The 21,979-nt window shown below is 44.5% G+C and overlaps 1 protein-coding gene across 5 annotated transcripts in view; it reads left to right on the top strand.

The window, feature by feature from the left end:
• The window catches only part of wnk3 (WNK lysine deficient protein kinase 3), a 32,942-nt gene extending 12,185 nt beyond the window's left edge, over positions 1–20,757 (top strand). For 2 of the 5 annotated variants that reach the window (XM_026333067.2, XM_026333068.2), the window contains exons 3-25: positions 3,138–3,310; positions 3,887–4,107; positions 4,462–4,619; positions 4,808–4,896; positions 5,015–5,234; positions 5,414–5,735; positions 5,922–6,040; positions 6,154–6,354; positions 6,813–10,157; positions 10,457–10,500; positions 10,871–11,006; positions 11,100–11,216; positions 11,317–11,418; positions 11,513–11,561; positions 11,674–11,826; positions 11,916–13,918; positions 14,087–14,333; positions 15,953–16,038; positions 16,134–16,465; positions 16,610–16,842; positions 16,930–17,025; positions 17,108–17,271; positions 17,665–20,757. In XM_026333067.2, the coding sequence (XP_026188852.1) occupies positions 3,138–3,310; positions 3,887–4,107; positions 4,462–4,619; positions 4,808–4,896; positions 5,015–5,234; positions 5,414–5,735; positions 5,922–6,040; positions 6,154–6,354; positions 6,813–10,157; positions 10,457–10,500; positions 10,871–11,006; positions 11,100–11,216; positions 11,317–11,418; positions 11,513–11,561; positions 11,674–11,826; positions 11,916–13,918; positions 14,087–14,333; positions 15,953–16,038; positions 16,134–16,465; positions 16,610–16,842; positions 16,930–17,025; positions 17,108–17,271; positions 17,665–18,219 (9,165 nt within the window). In that variant the 3' untranslated portion in view covers positions 18,220–20,757. The remainder of the gene's footprint in view (positions 1–3,137; positions 3,311–3,886; positions 4,108–4,461; positions 4,620–4,807; positions 4,897–5,014; positions 5,235–5,413; positions 5,736–5,921; positions 6,041–6,153; positions 6,355–6,812; positions 10,158–10,456; positions 10,501–10,870; positions 11,007–11,099; positions 11,217–11,316; positions 11,419–11,512; positions 11,562–11,673; positions 11,827–11,915; positions 13,919–14,086; positions 14,334–15,952; positions 16,039–16,133; positions 16,466–16,609; positions 16,843–16,929; positions 17,026–17,107; positions 17,272–17,664) is intronic. The other 3 variants (XM_026333071.2, XM_026333070.2, XM_026333069.2) reach the window with 3 other exon arrangements.
• Positions 20,758–21,979: the final 1,222 nt, after the last annotated feature.

The following is a 21,979-nucleotide window of genomic DNA, read 5'->3' on the forward strand; positions in this document are numbered from 1 at the left end:
AGTTTCAGTTACAGTGACTCTACCACGGTACAGCACAGGTGTCGTGGCTCTAAAACACAGAGACCTCCTGACAAGTAGTTCCCTAAAAACAAATGGCTTCTGTATTGTAGTAGTTAGAGGTATCCAGAGATGTTAGTGGACTTGGCCCTCTAGCCTGGAGTTCTAATCTGGCGTGCAGGTCAGTCCTTTTCCAGCAAACTATCTTGTTAACCTCCAGCAATCTGGCTTGTTAGTCTGAGCTGTGGTAGTTTATAGTAATCTGATCCTAGCCACCGGCCACCTCAGGTTGTCTGACACTGACATGGTTACTTCCACTCCACAGGGCAATGCATATGACATTAATGTCCTCATAAATATCTACCTGTAGCAAGAATAATGCGCCCATATTGCTTGATAATGCCCTGAATCCACACTATTTATCCTGCCGACTGCAGCTTAAGCTCACTTCTTCTTCAGGTGGAAACGTAACTGTGGAAGCCAGGTCGTCTTATGATCTTTGATGCTGCTACTTAGGCAGTGTTGCCAGATGATTTAGGGCTTACACACTTTCACAAATCCAGCCTCTTACCATCTACCAGTTGTGCCTTGTAGCCATGTCCTGCTAATTTCCCTTGGAGTTTTATGAGGCTACTTAACATGCAGCTTGACCTTCTGCTCTACCAGATGTCTGATCCAAAAAAAATCTCATGGTGCACAACCAGGTCTTAGGTCTGTTAAATAAGTTATAGTTCTCAGGCTACTGCCCCAGACACACCGTGTAACAACAGCTTTGCTTCACCAGACAGATCATGCAGGTGGGGATGAAACAAACACCCCAACATGTAAATGAACTCATTACAATTAGCGTGGAATGAATACTACACACCTTCTAACAATAATTTACGTCTTTGACATGGCTCATGGTTTAGTGCTGAACATAAAGTGAAAATCTGGATATTGGTTAAACACTATTTAGGCTAAACAGCGATAGGTATGTGCGAATATGTGCATATGTCAGTGTCTCTCACTGGTTGTTTATATTTTATTGGTACAGTATATAGCACACAGTAAGAGCAAACTGCACATGAATGTTATGGCATGTTATGGTAACATAGGAGAGCTATCTGGCTGATTTAGAGGAAGAAAGACCAGGCCTGTAAGAATATGACTGTGCCTCACTTTCTGTTTTTTATTGCGTCCCCATTCACATTTATCTGAAGGCTTTGCTCTGTCATTTTTGTTAGATCTGTTTTTGTGAGTTGCTCTTGTACCAGAGTTGAACTGATGAACTGTAGCATACTGTTCCAGATCATAGTGGGGCCCCCTAATTCAGTAATAACATATTTGTATTGCCTTTTATCTAGAGAGACATTTGTTATTGTTGTGTGTGTGTTTGTGTGAATATGAGTGTGCATGTGTGTGAGTGGGAATGTGGCGGGGGGGGGGGGGGGGGGGGGGGGTAGGTTTATGTGAGTCTGTCTGGAAACAACCTCGCTGACTGAACTCTTTGTGCCCTTTGCTAACCCTGAGGCTGACTGATGCGACACAGTAGGGGAGACACTGTCGAGACTGAGGAGGCAGCAGAGGCAAGTCCTCTGTCTCGCATTGTGCCAGACAGTGATGCAGAGTGATGCTGTGGAGTGAGACAGAGGACAGAGGCACCCAAACACAGGCAGTATTCCCTAACTGAAGCATGCAAGGGTAGAGACAGGCGGCACTGACACCTCAGCATGGGCAGACATGCCTGCACATCATCAGAAACACACATACAGTGGAACAAAAAACACATACCCATAGTATCAGGACGAAGCTGGTGTTAAAGGAATTAAGGTATGATGTCTGGTTTATGCTAAGCAACTTATTCTTAGCCTTAATCGTGCAAAGAGGAGCAGCCTTTTGTTGATGTTACATCCCTGTGGAGAGATTCATTCCACCAGTGCTTCCAGAAAAGGATACAGAACCAGTGTAGACACAGGGAGCAAACTATCTCTGAGAAGATAAACCACAGACATAGAGAAGGAGAAGCAGAGGTAAAAAAAAAGAAGAGTACAAACATCTAATAAATATGTCGTGAATAGATGCAGTGATATACAAGCATTACATGAAAGTCTGTTTATTTTCACCCAAACATCTGCAGTACACGCCTCCCTTTGGAGAGCTTCGATCGGAATCGATCAGTGGAAAGTCAGTGTTATGATTACTTCTATTTATAGTGAGATCTGTTTGGAACATGACAATAGCTGCCATCTGACTCAAATGTTATGTTTTTTAATACATTTTGCTCCTGCAAAAGTGTTTGAGGGCTACAAACCGAGAGTATTAAACCCAGTTTTTATATTAAAACTTTTGATTACCCTAAATAAAGCATTAGCATGGCAGGTTAAAAGGACAACTGAGGTCGAAAGTCCACATCCCTGAAATGCTTTGATTTTTCGTACACATGGGAATAGCAGACAACCACAGTTGCTTCTGACAAGTCTAAAAATACACACTGACCAAGTGGAGCCAGTCAGGATCCTCTCCACTGTAAAATCCTTTAATTATCATCATTGTGTTTGATTGATTCTGTAATATCTGATCACTGTCACATCATTTGCATATTCATAAGTGCATTTTTATTGACTTGGCATTAAGGTAATTTTAATATGTGACTATATTCATCTGTAAACAACAGACCTTATTGATGAGACCAACATGAAGTCAAGAAAAAATATGAGAAAATAATTTACATGAATCTTAGTTTTTATAAATAATATATTCACCTGTATTTAGGATTTAGTCGTGGTTATTGTTTGCTGCTGCTTGTGCCATTGAATTTAAGGTCTGGCTCATCCCGTCTGTCCGCCATACTGGGTATGTGTGCAAAATGCACCAGCTATGTGTTTTATAAAGCTAAGGCTTGGGTGTTGTCTCACCATTACTGCAATTCTATTTTGCTAGTGACATCTAGTGGCAGCAGGTGTTCATGCAGACCCATGGATATGCAGTACCAGGTAGCTTATGTACTTTTGGGCACTGAGCAGAACTGCTTGGCAGCATTCAGTACAGATTATGTAAATAAGCAAGTGTTTGCGGTTTTGCAGTTGCCATATAGAAAAAGCTCTCCAGCGAATGATCGTGTTCATGCCATGTGACTTGGTATTTTTGTTCCACCTCAGGACCGCAAGCTCACCAAGGCAGAGCAGCAACGCTTCAAGGAAGAGGCAGAGATGCTGAAGGGGCTTCAGCACCCCAACATCGTCCGCTTCTATGATTCCTGGGAGTCCGTGCTCCGCGGCAAGAAGTGCATCGTCCTGGTCACTGAACTCATGACTTCAGGAACACTCAAGACGTTAGCAAAACCTTCTCGTTTCATTAATACCCACCCAACGATAGCTGTCTATTATTGTGCCATTTCAGTTGTTTTTATGTTAATTGTATTAAAAAGCAACTTTTAGCTGTAGTTAACATGAAACCCTGTAATCCCTTTATGCTTTTTGTATTTCCTGACCGTCCTGGCACCCACTACAGTACATGTCAGCCACAGGTGGCAGCTCTGTACTGCAAACAGTTATATAATGAGGCATTTAACAAGCATGAAATCTAAATTAGTTTCTGTGAGTGATACCATCTGTTTATCAGCTATAAGAACAGTGCAAAGAATAGCTGTAAACCTGCTTTCCTAGTTATAAAATAACAAGACGTGGCTCCATTGTTCAGTAAATATTTGATGAGACTGCTCGATCTCCTCCCCAAAAATCAACACAAAGCTGACATGGCTCGAAGCTTCAGACGGTGTACTGGAGGCCACTCATCTTGATGGGGTTAACAAATGAATCTCACTTTAAATACATAATGTGTGACTCAAATAACCAGTTATTAGAAGGCATTGTAATTTAAACATATGATCTTGTCTCTCTCTGCACAGTTATCTGAAACGCTTTAAGGTGATGAAACCCAAGGTGTTGAGGAGCTGGTGTAGGCAGATCCTGAAGGGCCTTCATTTCCTCCACACCAGGACTCCTCCAATTGTCCATCGAGACCTCAAGTGTGACAATATCTTCATAACAGGCCCCACAGGATCAGTCAAGATAGGAGACCTCGGGTTGGCCACTCTTATGAGAACCTCCTTTGCCAAGAGTGTCATAGGTAGGGTTCATAATAGATCACCTGCTTTGGGTGCAATGCCAGGCATGTGATATCTACATCAGCAAACTGAGTCAGGCCTCTAAATATACTTTTCTCTGGATTCAGCGCTGTTCAGATTTTTACAAAGAGCCTCAGCTGCTTAGGAGTATAGATTATCAATGACAAAATCACTCTAAAATCCATGGGGGCAGCACTTAATGTAAACCACTGATGAGAGGCATCCTCTGTGAGGCAGCGTGAGCGGTGCACTCTTGAGTACCATTTAGCTCCGTAAAGTTTAATTCAGGATGTAAACGAGCAGCATGCAGCAGTTCTGCTTGGTTTTGACTATAAACCACCGTCTGGTCTCAACAGGAACACCAGAGTTCATGGCTCCAGAGATGTACGAGGAGCACTATGACGAGTCTGTGGATGTTTACGCCTTTGGGATGTGCATGTTGGAGATGGCTACTTCAGAATATCCCTACTCTGAGTGCCAGAACGCAGCTCAGATCTATCGCAAAGTCACAAGCGTAAGCCACTTCAGCTGAATTACTGTCGTACCAACTGAGCATGTTCGTGGTGATGATGTGTAAAGCTAATGCTTACTTAGTTTCATTAAATGCTTTTCCAACTAACTGTCTAACTAAATATCCTAGAACCTAATTCCGTCATTTCCGTCATTTCCAATATAACAAAGTTCTCATTTCTTTCTCTGCAGGGTATAAAGCCAGCCAGCTTTGATAAAGTGAATGACCCAGAGATCAAAGAGATCATCGAAGGCTGCATTCGTCAAAACAAGAGCCAGAGGTAACAGGTTTTGCTTTTTTAACAGGACAAACTGCTCCGTGACGTAGAGAATTCCTGATCAGGCCGTTACAAAACACCCTGGTGTCTGTTTCAACTTTTGTTGTATTTCTCTTGGCAGACTCTCCATCAGGGATCTCCTGAACCACGCGTTTTTTGGAGAGGACACAGGGGTGCGAGTGGAGCTGGCTGAGGAGGACACAGGAACCCAGGACTGTCTAGCTCTCCGGATTTGGGTCGAAGAGCCAAAGAAGCTTAAGGGGAAGCATAAAGACAATGAGGCCATCGAGTTCAGCTATGACCTAGAGAATGACAGTGCTGAGGAGGTGGCTCTTGAGATGGTAAGACACAAGGACTATTCATGTGTAATAGGTAGAAAGAGGGTCCACAGGGTCAGGTATGGTGTAGGGTAGACTAGGAAAAGGCTTTGATGCTTTAAAGGTTGAAGAAAGGTCAGGTGAGGGAAATCCTTCAGCTCATTTATCACCCATTTCAAGTAAATCATTCTGCCTTGTTACAGGTGAAGTCAGGATTCTTTCATGAGAGCGATGCCAAGGTGGTGGGAAAATCCATCCGGGATCGAGTAAATCTGATCAAAAAGTCACGGGAGCGTCGACAGCAGCAGCTCCTCCAGCAGCACCAGGGCCTGGAAGAAAGACGAGACTCCAGTCTCACCTCTGACACCTACTCTCATCCCTCTTATCCATCTGGTTCATCCCTAATGGGGCCAGTGGTAGCTGGACAGACTGGAGGAGGAGGACAGGAGTCTGAGGAGCTACCTGAAGTGGACCAGCATGTCAGGCAGCAATGTATTTTCAGTGGGACGGCCCTTAATTTGCCAGGTAAAGTACACACCTTTAGGTTTATTGGACAGTCACGTTGTGAGTTAATAAGACATAATCATGAAATAGTTGACATGATGGAAGTTCAAATAAAACACCATTACTATGAACACTGTGACTTGGCTAAGTATGTGTAGTTTGCATTTCTAGGTTCTTTCTTGTTTTTTGAAATTGTCTTTCTCTCAGCAGGTGAGAGTATCGGGTCTGCCAGCTGTGAATCATATGCAAGTGGACAGAGCCAGGCATATTCTCAGCAAGGGGAGTCATACACCCAGTCCCAGACTGCTCTCCCCTCTCTAGCATCTGTAGGTGCAAATGTTGTTTTCAGCTCACAGATGAATAACACCACACTGAGAATTGATCACAGCTTGAAATCTGTGTTGATAAATTGTTCATTAACTGTTTTCTCGCACTACAGGTCACCGGTGCACTGGCTCATCCTCAAATGCCCCCCCCTGCTGAGAGCAGAAGAGTTCCAAATGTGGGTCTTGGTCAGAGTATTAGCATGTCCAGCATGTCCATAGGCCAGAGTGGAGGGGGACCCGTTGGCAAAGCGTTTCTTCAGCCAGGTGGCATGGTTCCACAGGTATCACCGAGTGTACCTCAACAGTATTTTCAGGTGAAAAGGGTGAACGTACTAACTTGTCTTGACTTTGTATTTGGGTTGTTTTCCCTCAAATAACCAGAGCCATAAATAACTCCAGCAATCATAATTCTCTGAGCTTGACCATCTTATTGTACATCTTACAGGGTTTCCCCAGGAAACTTGTTAGCAGAGGTTGCGAGATGCAATGGATTAATAGCCTCTCCCATTAAATGTGTGGACTTGATGTGTGAAATAGTGTTTCTGATCAGTTTAGCTGAAGGTTTGATTGCTTTGTCTTTTTCTAACTTTAGCTGTGGGGGTCTGTATTTTAGTGAATGCCACCCACCTCTGCCATAAAACACTGTGGGAGACCCTGTTGTAAAAAATTAAATGTTTCTGACGATGTATCCTCCCTCCCAGAGCTTATTCTTACATATTTTTACTACTCTCTCCCTCTTCTTTCCGCACCAATCATCATTCTGTCATTGTAGTCACACACATTCCCATCAGATACATTTCAGACTGCCACTCCCGATGGATCGATGGCCCCTTCACAGTCATACATGCCCCCAGTTTCCCCACAAGCCCCCCTTAATGTTCTCACTGCATCCATGTCGGTCAGCGATGCTGCTGGGCTAGCAGGGAGCATTGTGCCCCTCGCTCAGCAGACCCAACCCCCTGCCACTCCCATGCAGCTCACTGATCTCATTGCCCAGGCAGCACCCCAGCAAACACAGCCAGTAATGATCCCTCCGCATCAGACTATTGTCCAACAACAACAGGCAGGAATGGATCCCCAAACCGCCTCCCTTCAGCAGCAGCCACAGCAGCAAATGGAGGCCCAGGCCACACTCCATGACCAAGTTACTGCTACTCAGCCACCTGTGGAACAGCCACACCAGAGCCTTTCTGCTCCAGCTGTCCAGAAACATCAGCATGAACCTCAGCAGCAGATTTACGTACAGCAGCCTGTTCCACCTGTCCAGCCAACTCCTCATCAACAAATGTTACCTGCACAAACAGGTATGGAGCAGCAAGCTATGTCGTTGCCACAACCAGGCGAGCAGCATCAGACGTATAAACAGCAAACGACAGGGGATGCGAGTGAGCAGACAGCAAAACAACAACCGCAACAGCTTCAGCAGCAACAGCCGCAACAGCTCGGGCACCAGCAGCACCAACAAGCTCTAATGCTAGAGCAGCATCAGACATATGTCCAACAGCAGCTTGACCAGCAGCAGCAGAAAGCACTGTTTCAACAGCAGCAGCAACAGGCCCACCTGCAACAGCACCAACTGGAGCAGCAGCAGGCACTTATACATAAGCAGTTGTTGGATCAACAACAGCAGCAAGCTCTTATTCATCCACCACACAAGCAGCAGCAGCAGCAGCAGCAGCAGCAGCAGCAGCAGCAGCAGCAGCAAGGTATTGTACAACAGCAGCCACAACAAGCCCTTTTGCAACAGCAATCAGAGCAACAGCAACAACCTGTTTCACAGCACCAGAGCCATTTGTATCAAAAGACTGGACAACACCAGGCTGGAACACAAAAGGAACCTGAGCCACAACAGCAGCAACACATTATATTGCAGCAGCAACCCCTGCAGAATCAACAGCAAAAGGAACAACAGCTGCAGCAGCAAGCTCTTCTCCAACAAATGGAGCAACAGCAGCAGCAAGTACTTATACAGCAGCATTTGCAACAACAGGCTATTCTACAACAGCAGCAGCTACAGCAGAAAGCTCAGCTGCATCTGCAGCAACAAGAGCAGCAACAGAAAGCTCTGTTACAGCAACAGTTAGAACAACAGAGACAGCAGCAAGTCCTGTTACAACAACAGCAAGCAGAGAGATTACAGCAACAGGCTCTGATGCAGCAACAGATCCAGGAGCAGCAAGCAGCCATGATCCAGCTTCAGCAAAGTGAAAAGCAAGAGGGTCTGCCTGTTCCACACCATAACAGTGAGCAGCAGCTTCAGCAGCAACCACCTGATATTCAGCACGTGTGTGTCCCACAGCTAAACATTGCTCATTTTACGCCTCATACCGCTCTCACACAGCAACAGGTGATAGAGCAACAACAGCAAGTAGCATTGATCCAGCAGCAGCAAGCATTTGTTGCACAGCCACAGCATCACACCTCTGTAATGGAACCTCTTATCCCAGTTGGAGCTCCACTTGGAAATGAATTAATTCAGCAAGTTATCTCACATGCCCAGGTCCCCGTTGCCCCTCAGACGACACAGACCCATCTCCAGACAGCGTCCATTGTGCCAGCTCAAGTCCTTATCCAGCACGGAGAAACTGAGGCTCATCTCCAGAACCAAAGCCAAGTCCCAATGCAAGTTATAGTCCAGTCCACAGCTCAGGCAACTCAGGCTGTGACTGAAGCCCAGGTGACTCCTCCAGCAGCAGTGATCAATGAAAAGACTCAAGTCATCCAGACCCAGCAAATTCCTTTGCACACTAATTATCCAGGACATACCGCTCCCACACAGAACCAGATAACTGTTCAGCCATTAGGCCAGACTCTGCATCCAACAATTAGTCAGTCCCATTTACCGCATGGTCAGGGCCTAATTGTTGACATTCAGAGGATGGGCCAAGCTGCTGTCCAGCCCCCAGCTGCCTCTATTACCAGTCAGGTCCAACATGACTCTCCAGGGCTCATGCAGCCCCAGCTCCCACAACACACTCAAGGCCAGCCACCTGGTCAGGTGCATGCTCAGGCTGCCACTGGCCTTGTGACCCCTCAGTGTGCCCCCCAGCTTACCCACCAAGCCATAGCATCTGTACAGCAGGGTTTAACCCATTTTGCACAACAGCAGCAGCAAGAGCAACCAGTACAGCAGTATCAGCAGATGATTCTGTCTCCTGCTTCAGCGGGAAGTGTTGGAACCAAAACAGATCTCGGTTCTGTAGTTGACTCTGCAACCTTTGCGGTGATTTCTCATCCTGTGCAACAGGCTCAACAAGCCTATGTTCCAGGCCAAGCTCTACATCCAGTTGCTCAGGCCCAGCAGCAGCCCTTAGGAAGCACCGCTGACCCTGCAGTCATTCCACCTATGTCCCAGCCTGCTATGGCTCAGTCTGCTGAGCAGTACCAGCAACAGCTGCAGAACCTTTCTCAAGTACAACAGCCGCTAGCTCCGCCTCCTGTGCAAACCCAGTTACTGGTGCAACCCTCTGCAGCTCCCATCCAACAGTCACTTCCTCTAAAGCAGGCTTTGATACCTGTTGATGAGAATCAGCTTCCTCCTCAGTGTCCACCTGCTTCACATCTGGTGTCTTCACACTCTCCTGCACAGATAGTCTCCAGTAATGTGGCTGAGCCTCAGTCCCAGAACCGGGCTGTGCCCCTCCATAGTCATTTACTGGTAGGCACCCCACCGTCTCCGCAGCACCAGGCCAAGCAGATGCTGCCAGCTCACACACACACACAAACCAGCATTCAGGCCCAAACACATTCACAAACACAGACACACATTCAGACACAGGCTCATTCTCACACTCAGACACATACTGACACACCTAATGCTGAACATCCTGTTTTGCCCCATGCCGTCTTTCCTGCACAACATATGCTCCTCAGCCCTTCTCACATCTCATGTCCTCCAGCATCGCTACCATCTTTCCCATCCCACCCCCCTGCTGCCCCTGCTCCAGAGCTGCCTTCATCTCCACCAGCTGCCCAGGTAACCTTGCCAGGGCAGGTCGACTTTATACCCACCTCCTCACAACCTGTTGCTACTCTACAATCGCTTGATTCTAATGCCCCCAAACTGCCCCAAGCTTCACTGCAAGACTGTGACCATTCTCTGCTGGGCATTGCTCAGGTACAGGAATGATGAATGTTTGCTGTATAAATTAGGAAAGAATTGTACCTTGTTGACATATTGGCCGAATGAGTATATTGCTATCTAATTATCTGCAAAAACTTTGAATGTGGCTTCTTGGTACTTTTGAAAATATTAAAATCAGTTTGTTATTAAATGTTTTCTTATCCGTAGTTACATTCTGACTTTACTTGTAAATACTATTGCTAATATTTTTGTTTGTTTGTTTGTTTGTTTGTTTTCCTGTGTACCTGCGTACTTCTTCGTGTGTGTACATATTTATTCATGTTACCCTACAGGATGCTCCATCCCTGTCAAGTACAGAACATCATTCTTCTTCAGGGTACGTCTAATATCAGTACAGTCTGATCTTAGCTCCATTCTTCATTCATAGCTGCTGTATGAACATCATACACTGTGTCTCTAGTCCAGGACAGTCCTGATACTGAAAGGTTTTCACAGCCCTGGTTTGAAAGCAGCTTGTATGGTCTTTGTATTTCCCATACCTAGATAGTGGTTACCAATTTCTTCAAACTTCTTTAACTTCTAAGTTTTGTTTCCTGTCTGGGATTTAAAAGTTGTTATTTAATCTAATCTAGTTTAATTTATTTGTCTTAAAATAATCAAATGCACAGTATGTTGTTAATAAATCCATGTACATTATATTACCTTATATTAGCTCACAGACAGACCTACTACCTTACCACCCACAGGTCTGTTCCAGCTAATGGGGAAGAAAATCTTCAGCTCTTGGTCAATGGGAAGTTAGAAAAATTAAAGACTCAACGAAGAGCTTCCTGTCAGAGGTCTGACAAAGTCGCACATCACTTTCAACTGAGCATGCTCCAGGTGAAAAATAGCAACAAATCAATAATTGTATTGCAAAGTCCATGCCCCCCAATCGGCTTCATTCAACAGAATTAACTGTCTTGTTCTTCTTAGGTGTTTGGCTGTGGGGACAATATGGTGGAATGCCAGCTGGAGACCCATAGCAACAAGATGGTGACATTTAAATTTGACATTGAAGGGGATGCCCCTGAGGAAATAGCAGATTACATGGTAAACTGTTTATCTGTTTACAATCTGTTCGTCTGCACTGGTTGCTGAAAAGTATCAGTGCGTGTCAGGATATTTACTATTTGGTTGATTGTTGTTGTAGGTGGAGGAGGACTTTGTCCTTGATGTGGAGAAAGAGAAATTTGTAGAGGAGCTTAGAGCAATAGTTAAGAAAGCCCATGAAATTCTTAAAACACATTCACAGGTATGTTAATTTCTAGATTTTCATCTATCACCATCTCTAGTCTATAATTTTTCTGTTTTGATTAAATAAAGATGAACCTAAATTTCTTTACTAGACTGGATCAACTGACCAATTACATGTGAGCACACCCACCAGCTCAACAAGTGAGTACATGGAGATATTTTCTTATGGACCAAAGGCAACAGAATGAGATAAGGCTCCCCATAGTCTAGCTTAGTTTGTCATAACAGATCAGCTATCTCTGTGATTTCTCAGCACACTCAGTGCCCCATTCCTCCCCAGTGCGACGTTGGCGCTTCTTTATCAACCAGACCATCCGCCATAGAGACTCGCTTTCCGGTCAAGGAGCAGCTATGGCCCCACCCAGCATGGAGACCAGAATACTCCAGTCTGCTAAAGCAGTGAAAGGTGAGCTCTACCCAGGTCCATTTTAATGCTGTGGCAGATATGGAGTTGGCAGAAACTCAGTCTAACTGTGTTCCTCTCTGTGGCTGTAGAAAGTGAAGGATCTCAGAGTCTGGAGCCCTTAACTGGAATGGCCTCCCCTCCCTGCACTACTCTTTCTACCACCTCCCCTCCTGACTCCATGGCACCCCCAGCCCCTGTTGCTCCTGCTCCTCACACCCCTGCCTCTGATAGCACATCTGCACCAGCCTCCACTCTTGAATCCTCTGTCCCTGTCTCTGCTTCAGGCAGCCCTGAACTGCCAGTTCCCAACTCAGCTGCTGCTGACAAAAGTACTAACATCCCCACATTGTCCACTGCTCCTAATGTTGTTTCTCCCACACCAGCCTCCACGATTCCTGATAACCTCACTTCTCCTGGAACCAGTGGTTCCTCTACTGTAGGTCAAACTAAAATGGATGCAGTGATAACAGCTCCAAGGTCGCATGTGTCTGCAGCAGACAAGTCTTCAACCTCTTTCTATTCCCCTCCTCCTGATGCTACAGTGGCCTCTCCTGTGGTAAGCCAACGTGGCATGGACCAGCAGCAGGCACTCACCCATGTGGCCAAACCAGCCCCTCAACTACCACAACCACAGGCACAACCTGCTTTACAGCCGCAGGGAGCAGCAGCTGCACAGCAACTGCAACAAATGCAGCTTGAACTACAGATACAGCAGGCAGCACCAAAACAAGACCAGTCACAGCTTCAAGTGTACCAAGAACAAATTCAGTTGCAGCAGGAAAAAGCATCGTCTCTCCAGCAGTTACAACAGCAGCAGCTGAAACAGATGTCACTCCAACAACAACTTTCTGAGGTGCAGATGTTACCACTGCCAGGTCATACCGAGGTGCTACAACAGTCTGTGCCTCTGCAGCAACTTCTGCCACCAGTGCCCGTACAGCAGACCCAACAACCCCTTCAGACAACACAGTATGCCACACAGTTAAAGCAGTTATCACAGCAGGTTATGCCACCCCAGCAGGACCACATCGATCTCCAGCAGCAGCAACAGTTAAACCTACAACAGAGAGTACACTTGCAGCAACAACAAATGCTGCTGCAGCAGCAGCAGCAGCAGCATCAGTTGTTCATGGGTACTGTGACTTTAAAAGCAGATAGAAGCCAAACGATGCCTCTATCAGTTAGTCAACAGTTCATTCAGCAGCAGGCACAGCTAAATGCCAGCCCTCTACCACAACAGCAGAGTTCACAACAAACCCAAATCCCAACTGAGGCAGCACAGCAGCATGTGCAGTCACAGAAACCGCAGCAGCACATTGAGCAGCCACAAGAGGCGGCTAAAGCCATGGACACACCCCAGAAACAGCAGCAGTTTCCACTGCAGAAGGAATCCTCTTTACAGATGTCAGAGTCTGAGATGTCCCCAGGAGAAACAAGTGTGACGGAGGACACAGGGAGCTACTCCGCCCCTTTTCACCCCTCGTCTGATTCATCTTTGCCACCTCTTCATTTGGGCATCACAGAACCCCACGTTCCCACTCTGTCCCTCACAATGTCACCATCCCCTGCTCAGCCTTCCTCTGTGGCTGAGTCAGACAGTGAAGGGCCCCCCAAAATAGAATACGTAGACAACCGCATAAAGACTCTGGATGAAAAACTGAGGAACTTGCTGTATCAGGAATACAGCAGCGGGGCAGCATCGGCAGGGGGGATTGTTTCTGGCCCTCCATCCACTGCTTCCACATCAGCAGGAGTAGAGGAGTCATCTGAGCCACAGTCGCACCACCACAGGTCTTTGTCCCCACCTTCCTCCTCCTCAGATACATCCCCCCACTCTTCATCTTCCACTACCTCCTCCACCACCTCCCGTTCCTCTTCCACCTCCCCTGACCCTGAGCGGGATGGAAGGGCAGAGGAACTTTCCTCAGAAGTGACCAATTCTGCAGAACTGGGCCAGGTGGAGCAGCAGCCTGTCCCATCTCTCTCTGTCACCTCCACCTCTTCCACCCCACCCACCACTCTCCTCTCTCCCAACCAGGATGACTCTACTGGGCCACAGTGCCCACCTGTACCGGGAGAACCTACAGTTCTTGTGAGTGAATACCACGCAATAGATTATGAATTATTCCACTGTGTAAATGTGACTCAACTCACATTTTTGAGCTGTCTGTGATATTTGTTATGTGTAAATGTTTAGTTGTGTCTTCATTTGGAATGGTCGACTCCATGCAGCCACTCCTAATTGTTTTAACTGTTCTAGGCTGTTCCCCCACACTCTGACACCAGTACCACTGGAGATGCATCGTGGCCCCCCAATCAGCACCCGATCCCCCTCCGACATGGACAGCACCAGCACAATGCAGGAGGTGGATATTTTGGCCTAAACCTGACATGTCCTAGTATAAGAAATCCTGTTAGCAAGAAATCCTGGACTCGCAAATTCAAAAACTGGGCGTGCAAACTGCGCCACTCCGCCAACTTGTTCAAGAAGCCCAGAGTCCAGCAAGGTAGCGTCCTCTTAGGGAGCGAGCAAGCGCGAGAGAGAGAGAGAGAGAGAGAGCGAGAGAGAGAGAGAGAGAGAGAGAATGGGATGTTGGGGCATGGACCTAAATTTAACATGTAGTACTAATTTTACCATAGTGAAATAAATGACTACCTGGAATTAATAACAGTTAACATTAATGTATGTTATTGTTTACAGCCAGTTGGTTCTGATTTTGTATTATACGATTTGACTACAGTCCCCATGTAATGTCAGCGTTAACATCACTACATACATTATTGTTCTCTTTATTTTTATTATTTAATTATTTTTTATTTTGCTGAATTGCTTTTTACCTAATTTACTTTCCTTGGCTATCTGTCTTTCTGCATGAGTTACTCAACCAGTGGCGAGAGCAGTGAAGAGTAGAGGAGGGTGGGAGGTTGGCACAGTGTAGGAAGAGGTTGGCATCAGAAATCTGATGCCCATCCCAGAGCAGCTGAACGCTGACGCAAAGCCCAGCTGTGCCTGTGCCCAGGACAAATCCCGTCATATGACACCCCCTTCCCCGCCCCAAGTCTACAGGCACTGCCAGCCGCGGCATCTCACCTCCACCCGCTGGCTCAGTGTAGACAGCATCTTGCAACGCACCTCACAACACAGATAAGATAGATGCTCAGTTGATATTGTGTCATCCAGAATGTGTAACACTCAGCTCATTGCTCCATGAGATTACTACATGCTATAGCTGCAGATTATGGTGAAAGTGAACATAATCCAGGGCATAAGAGTTAGGTGGTTTCTGTTGCACATGGACAGACTTGTCATATGGCTAATCCTTATCACACTGTTTAAATAGTCCAGCCATCTTGCATGTACTTGTGTTTATATGTGTGAAATGTATAGCAGCAGCTTATATCCTTTGCTACACATGCATGAGCATGTATGTCACGACTAATAATGGATTGTTATCTGTATGTAACACCTATATCATCATATCTTTATGTTGGTCTTTAATTATGCAGTGTTTATCTATGGACACACTTTACTAAAGTAGTAATCCCAATTATCAAATGCAGATCAATATCACTATGGATCTCAAATGTGATATTGGGCGTTTTTTGTCTGATATGTTAATGGGACAATGGTGAGTGATTGAGAATGACTGGATGTGTTGGTGGGTGGGGGTAGATTTGTGCTAACTCCCATTTCACAACATGTTTTTTTTAATTTATTTAATGATTTATTATGATTTTGTAAATGAAACAACATTATCACCCCTTCCCACACACACATAACATCTTTCTCCTAAGCATGTATTTTTACATCCACAAAAACTTTAATTTATTCTTCCATTTATTTATAAAAAAGTATATATCTAAGAAAAATAAACTATAAAGTATATGTTTACATATTTCATAGACCTGCATGCAAACCATTGTCACAAAGCCAATGATGTGTGACTTTGATGGGTGATTTTTTTAACAATGTGCCTTTGTGTTCGTGCCCCATGTTTGTCTGTGCTCGTCTGAATGTCTCTTTTCTGTCTCTTGTGTCTCTGTGTGTAAACCTTGTCATTTATGTGGTCTGTGTCTTTTATGTCTCTGGGTCCCCGTGTCCCTGTGTCCCCTTTCTGCTCATCAGATGCACGTCCCAGCAGTCAGGCCCTCAGAGAGGAGAAGGAGGTTTCACCCCTGAATCCACCTCAGTCACTCAAAGGACGATTTCAGGTAGGGGTGCTGATTGTGCCTGTGCCATTCATTAGTCCAAATCTACAGCACAGTACGGACAATTAGCTGTTGTCTCCTAATTCGTCGACCATCAGGTGACTCCAGTGCCCCAGACCTCTCCACCAAAGGATGCGCCATCAGAACACGGTAGCACTCACAGGAAAGTGGGTCGCTTCTCTGTAACCCAGGCTGAGACTAAGAAAGAGAACAGGCAGACCGACAGCTCCCCAGTGTCTCCTGATTTGGTGAGGGAGAGGAGGAGATCCCGGGCAAAGGAAGGGGAGAAAGATGAAGGTAAGAGGACCCCAGCGACGGCCCACCTGCCTCGAAGTCATGGACACTCACCCATGGGAAGCAGTGATGATGATGAAGAGAGTGAGGTGGAGGATGAAGACCTGAGAAGAGAACTACACAAGCTCAAAGAGAAGTAAGACAACCAGGGTAGAGACTTCATCGTTTTTGAGTTTACAAGACGTCTCTACACTTATTGTATATTTTCTACATCTCCATCTACTGTTTTTCTACAGAGTAGAACTAATCTCTTCACTGTTTTCTGTCTCTTCCTCTATAGGCACATCAAAGAGGTGGTATCACTTCAGGCCCAGCAGAACAGAGAGCTGCAGGAACTATACAGACAACTTCGTTCCCTCAAAGACCAAAGGCAGAGCCTGCCTGCCTCCCTGTCCCGAACCAGTCCTCTTCCTGAGGCGCTTCCTGTCCTCTCTCCTCGCAGACCCAGGTCAGCCAAAAACAAGCACCGGTCCCGGCCTCACTCTCACATGGACAATGGAGCTGCGCACTCTGGTAAGCCTTTTCATCAATTCATTCTCTCTCACGTTCTCTTTTTCTTGCTAGCTTTCTGTGGAACTCTTTCTTGCATGTGTCCTCTAGGGATTCAGCAGTCAAGTAGTTTCTCAGGAAGTGAACAGAGCAGGCTGCCCTTGTACTGCAAACCAGAGCACCGCCCTTCACTGCCTGCCAAAAGAGGTATGCTTTGTTAAAATAGTGATACGTTGTGAAAATCTATTGACAATTGGTGGCCTGATGTGTCCCCTCACATTTCCAACAGATCACAGTCCTCTGAGAAAAAGCACATTTACAGATGAATTGCACAAACTGGTTGATAATTGGACGAAGGACGCAGTGGGCTCTGCCCCACAAAAGCCTTCACTGAATCAGCTGAAGCAGATTCAGCAGGTGCAGGAGTTGGGAGGCTGGAGCCAGCCAGCAGAGGTAGGACTACAAACCAGAGTATGTGGGTTCCACACAACAATAAAGGAATAATTGATAAATGTGCTGATTTGCTTTCTTGGCAAGAATTACATGATAAGACACTTAATAAAAGGCACAAAACCCACATCAAACTGCAGTTTGACACTTTTGCACTTGTTTCCCCATTTCTACTCTTTGTGATTAGCTTAAATTTAAAAAAATGTTGCTCTAATGTTGTTGTATCACCAATCACTGGTGTTTGTCTCATAAAAGAAGATTAAAGCAGCCAGAGAGTGTGCAGTTGGTTTCAATAAAGAAAGAATAACAGAAATATTTATTATATGTGTGTATCAAAACCAAACAAAACTGAAATATTATTTTTGTGCTCACTAACCATTACTTTATTCCATACAGGTGGCTCCACCAGGTTGGTTTCCAGTGGCATCACTAAACCCACAGGCGTCCCCAGCCCCTGCCAACTTGCCTGTGGCTGCCCCTTCCCATTACACAGGTGGAGGGAGTCTGTCAACCCTGCACCCTCCAGGACCTTCACAACAAACGCACATGGCTCAAGTGCCGCAGATGCAGCAAAGTTTACACCTCCATCATTCCCTTCCTCTCCAGCAGATGACCTATCAGCAGTCCCCAGTCTGTCAGCAAATACCACAGCCACAAACTCCCATAAAGTCTCAGTCGCTACCACAGACACAACCTACCACGCAGCTGCCCCACTCACCACCTCAGAGCCAGCCGCTGCCCACGTGTCCAGTATCCATGGACACATCTCTGCTGCCTGGCAGCGGCACTGCCGCACCCACAGATAGCACAGCTGCTGCTGGGGGGACATTTTGCTCCTGTTCCTCTTCCTCCTGTTCCACCTGTTCCTCTTGCTCTACTGCTGCTCTACCTTCCAGTGCCAAAATTCACCCAACACCTCCCACCTCTGCTCTTCCTCTGGGACAGAAATGAAATCAAGGCAAAGTGTAAGGTCAATATGAGGGCGCTAGAGATGAGAAATACTAAGTGGATCAGGACATAAAGCAGATTCAGTTAGTTCTCTTAGTTGTGTGTATGCATGAGTGAGTTGGGACTACTATGTACAGTTGGGGGGTAATGCAGAACACAGCAGCATGGTATGTTTGGGTGTTGAGATGTGTAACTTCTTTAATGTCTGCATTTCTGAGTGTGTCTGAGTGTTTACTGACCACACACCCCCCATGTCCTTTGACACAATGTTCATGTTTTTACTTTCAAACCAATTCAGTTGGGCCTGAACTCTCCCCAAGCAGAGACAAAAGGGACAAAATATTTGACAGTTTCAACAGTTTTTGTTACATTTGTCAATGCTCACAATGAAAATTTATCACTTCTAAAAGTGCAATTAGTAGTGGTCATCTAAATTTATCAGCATGTATTGTACTGATTAATCTGTGAGGCATAAAATATTTTTATAGAAGCACATGAATTAAAAGCCAGGCACATAAAGGATTATTTCATGATCTACACATTATATTTTCACACTGTAAACCTACAGCACAAGGTGTTTCAACAGGCAATGAAAAAAATAAAACAATAGCATGTTATGCAGTACAGCACAGTGAAGTTATCTGGCTACCATTATTACCACAATACATGCCAACAAAACGAGACCATGTACAACATGTGCTGTATTTCATGTTTGGACCATAGAAACAGTCTGAGATACCATGAGTCATATAAATTCAGATTCGTAATGTGATGGTGAATTGAAATGTACCATCTATGTTCACTGAATATCTGGGTACACTCAGCCTGAGACTGCATGACCTTATGACTAACTTGACTTGCCTGAGTGAAAACTGCTTGCACTCGCTGTATATTCATGAAGCTCTCGTTTACTATTTGTAGCCTACTGTGATAATTTATCATTTGCTCTTCACATTTGACATTTGTGCTTTCGGTTTGAGCTCCGCATATCAAACAGTGTCGTGCTGAGGAGAAAGATGAAAAAGAAAAACAACTGCCAAATTACTACGGAGTGGGAGAATATGTTGGTTATTCCTGTATTGCCTTTTAACTTAATGCTTTTTTCTGAGTGTGTCAGTATATATTCTTTGTGTGACAAAGCTTTGTGATAGTCCCATGGTATATTGCATTACAAATCCCATTCCTGTTTCTTTCATTCAGAGTGGCCTGTCAGATGTCACTGTACCCAATTTAAAATGTTTACTTTCTCTATGTCTTGGGTTTCTTTCTTCAAGAAACAAAATAAGTAAGAGATTTCACCATATACTGGCTGTAAGTTTGTTGTCTAACACTGCTTTGAGATCCTCTCTTGCCTGTTTGTCAGCTTTGTTTGGCATCGTGTAAAATCCTAATTCAAATTCTGAATTATTTAGTGTTTGACCGTAGGCTGCCGGTGTGAATGCATCTGTCAGAAGCTGGACTGAGGGCCATAATTGTGCTTTATGTACACTGCAAAAGGTTTACTCAAGTAAAAATTTGTTCCATTGCTCTGTGTCCAAACTTAATTCATTTGTAGTTGCAGAGACACAGAGTAATGTAAACAAGCAGCAGATATGTTACTGTACATTATATTGGGTTACCAGTGCACTTAGCCATATGCTCTTTGACCACTGGTGGTCAGACATTCATAAATTTGGTGTTATAAGTAGACTGTAGTCAAAGCAGCATTTCTGTTTTATTAATGATGGAGTGATTGTGTGCCACAGAAAGCAAACAGGAAGATGTACAGGTTGGTAAAGACCACTAAATGTGAGTCAGACATTTAAACCATGAATGGTCAAAAAGGACTAGTTTGTGCTAAAGGGAGTGGTTGTTCAGAAAATACAGAGTGCAAACAATGGTTTTCTGTTTTTGTTGATTTTCAAGACAACCCACACCTTCACAGAGATGTAGTTTATTATTAGTGAAGGTGAGATATTGTGCTGTCATGTCTGCTACTAACATGTTGACTGCAAGCTACAGCTTGATCATGAATCATGATGTGAAACTGGTTTTGTCCTTGAAGTGTTATCTAAAAGATAAAGATTATTTTTGTATTCTGAAATGGGGGTTGTACAAATTGTAAAATTGTGTTCTCATCATTATAAATCAGAGGTTATTTGAAAAAAGAAAACACTGGTTTTCATCCCTTGTGTGGGACTCCCCTACCTTGATATACCTCTCCTGGTCCTGACAGGCCTGGGTCATTTAAGATTATGTTTAAATACTTTTTGGTCATTTTTGACATTCTAATTCAGTTTAGAAATATGAAAACTCGGATGATAGAGGACATAATGGCATAAGCCTTCTTGCTGGGCTGTAGGTCAAATATAGTGAACTTATAAATTAATACCACAAAAATCTGGGGAGTCCTAAAGTGGCATGACTAAAAACTGATTTAAAAAAGACATTTGCTCAAAGAAACCCAAAAAAATAAAGTGTTACTGGTGATTTAGCCTCTGTAAATTATAACTAATTCTGTTGATTTTATTTTGTAACTAATAAAAATTATGTCGAACATCATTACAGCATGGTGTTTTTGTTTTGTATTGCCCTGCAAACCTCAGTGACCCAATGTGGAGGTTTGAGGCAGCACAAATGGACCAGAGTGGCTGTACAGAGTGGCTGTACAAAGTGGCGTCACACTTCTCCACATACCTGCTGCAAAGATCATTTACAAGGGGAAGCAGTGTTATAGGGACAAAACTCCACTCTACGCCTACAAGTGCTACTGTTCTGACCCTGTAAAAAATACACACAGGGCATTCACTTTAAAAACAAAGTTGAATCCCAATTTTAAAGAAATCCCAGTAAACCCTGGCAGCAGTTATAACCAAGTCACTACAAAATATTTAAGAAAATCCAGAAATGAACCTCAGCACAATCCATCAAAGCCCTGAGCTGTGGCTGCCTGGAGGACAATGAGCACTATGAAACCTTTAAATCTCTTCCTCTGCAGAATCCATTTAGCATGGCTCTGCCATACTGCACCAGGGGGGGTGCTTGAGCTGGATACCAGGGGTGGTACCACAGAGATAAATTGTGCATCTAGTCACATTACATCACATCACATCACATCATATGTCACGTCACATAATGTCACGTCATGTTACATTCCACAATCTCTGACGTCTGAAAATTAGTAGACCTCAGTTTACGGTTTGGTCTAAAAGCCATATTCCCCTTCAGGCAGATGTATGAATTTGTCCTTGTGTAGATTCTTGAACACAAATATTACTAATGCTTCCTCAAATTTTCACTTAACCTCCTAAGACCTGAGCTTTGGTTTGACTTGCATTTTAGATTTCTTCTAGCTATTTGGGGTTAGGTTTATTTGTATAGCACCATTCATACACTATGCAATTCAAAGTGCCAAACTATTATGGTGCAGACAACGAAAAATGTGATGTCCACGCATGTGGACGCCAGGTCCTAGGAGGTTAAGATCATTCAATAAGTATAACAGTCTACATCTGCTAAATTTAAAGCTATTACTTTTTTATGCAATACAAGTTTATGAATTTAAATTTGGACTATTTTTTAGAAATCTTATTATACCAGTGAAAAGGCCAAACAGAGCCATTTGGTTCTTACATTACTATGCCACTTATAAGTACTATCAATCTACTTTACATGATTATTATTTATAATTGTTAAAGGCAATTTATTATTGTTTCTCTGCACCCCACACAAAATAGTTCTAATGCATGTAGTAAAATTTTAAACTAGCAGTAAAGTAATAAAA

Source organism: Mastacembelus armatus, chromosome 7, assembly GCF_900324485.2.
Source record: "Mastacembelus armatus chromosome 7, fMasArm1.2, whole genome shotgun sequence".
NCBI classification, from domain to species: domain Eukaryota; kingdom Metazoa; phylum Chordata; class Actinopteri; order Synbranchiformes; family Mastacembelidae; genus Mastacembelus; species Mastacembelus armatus.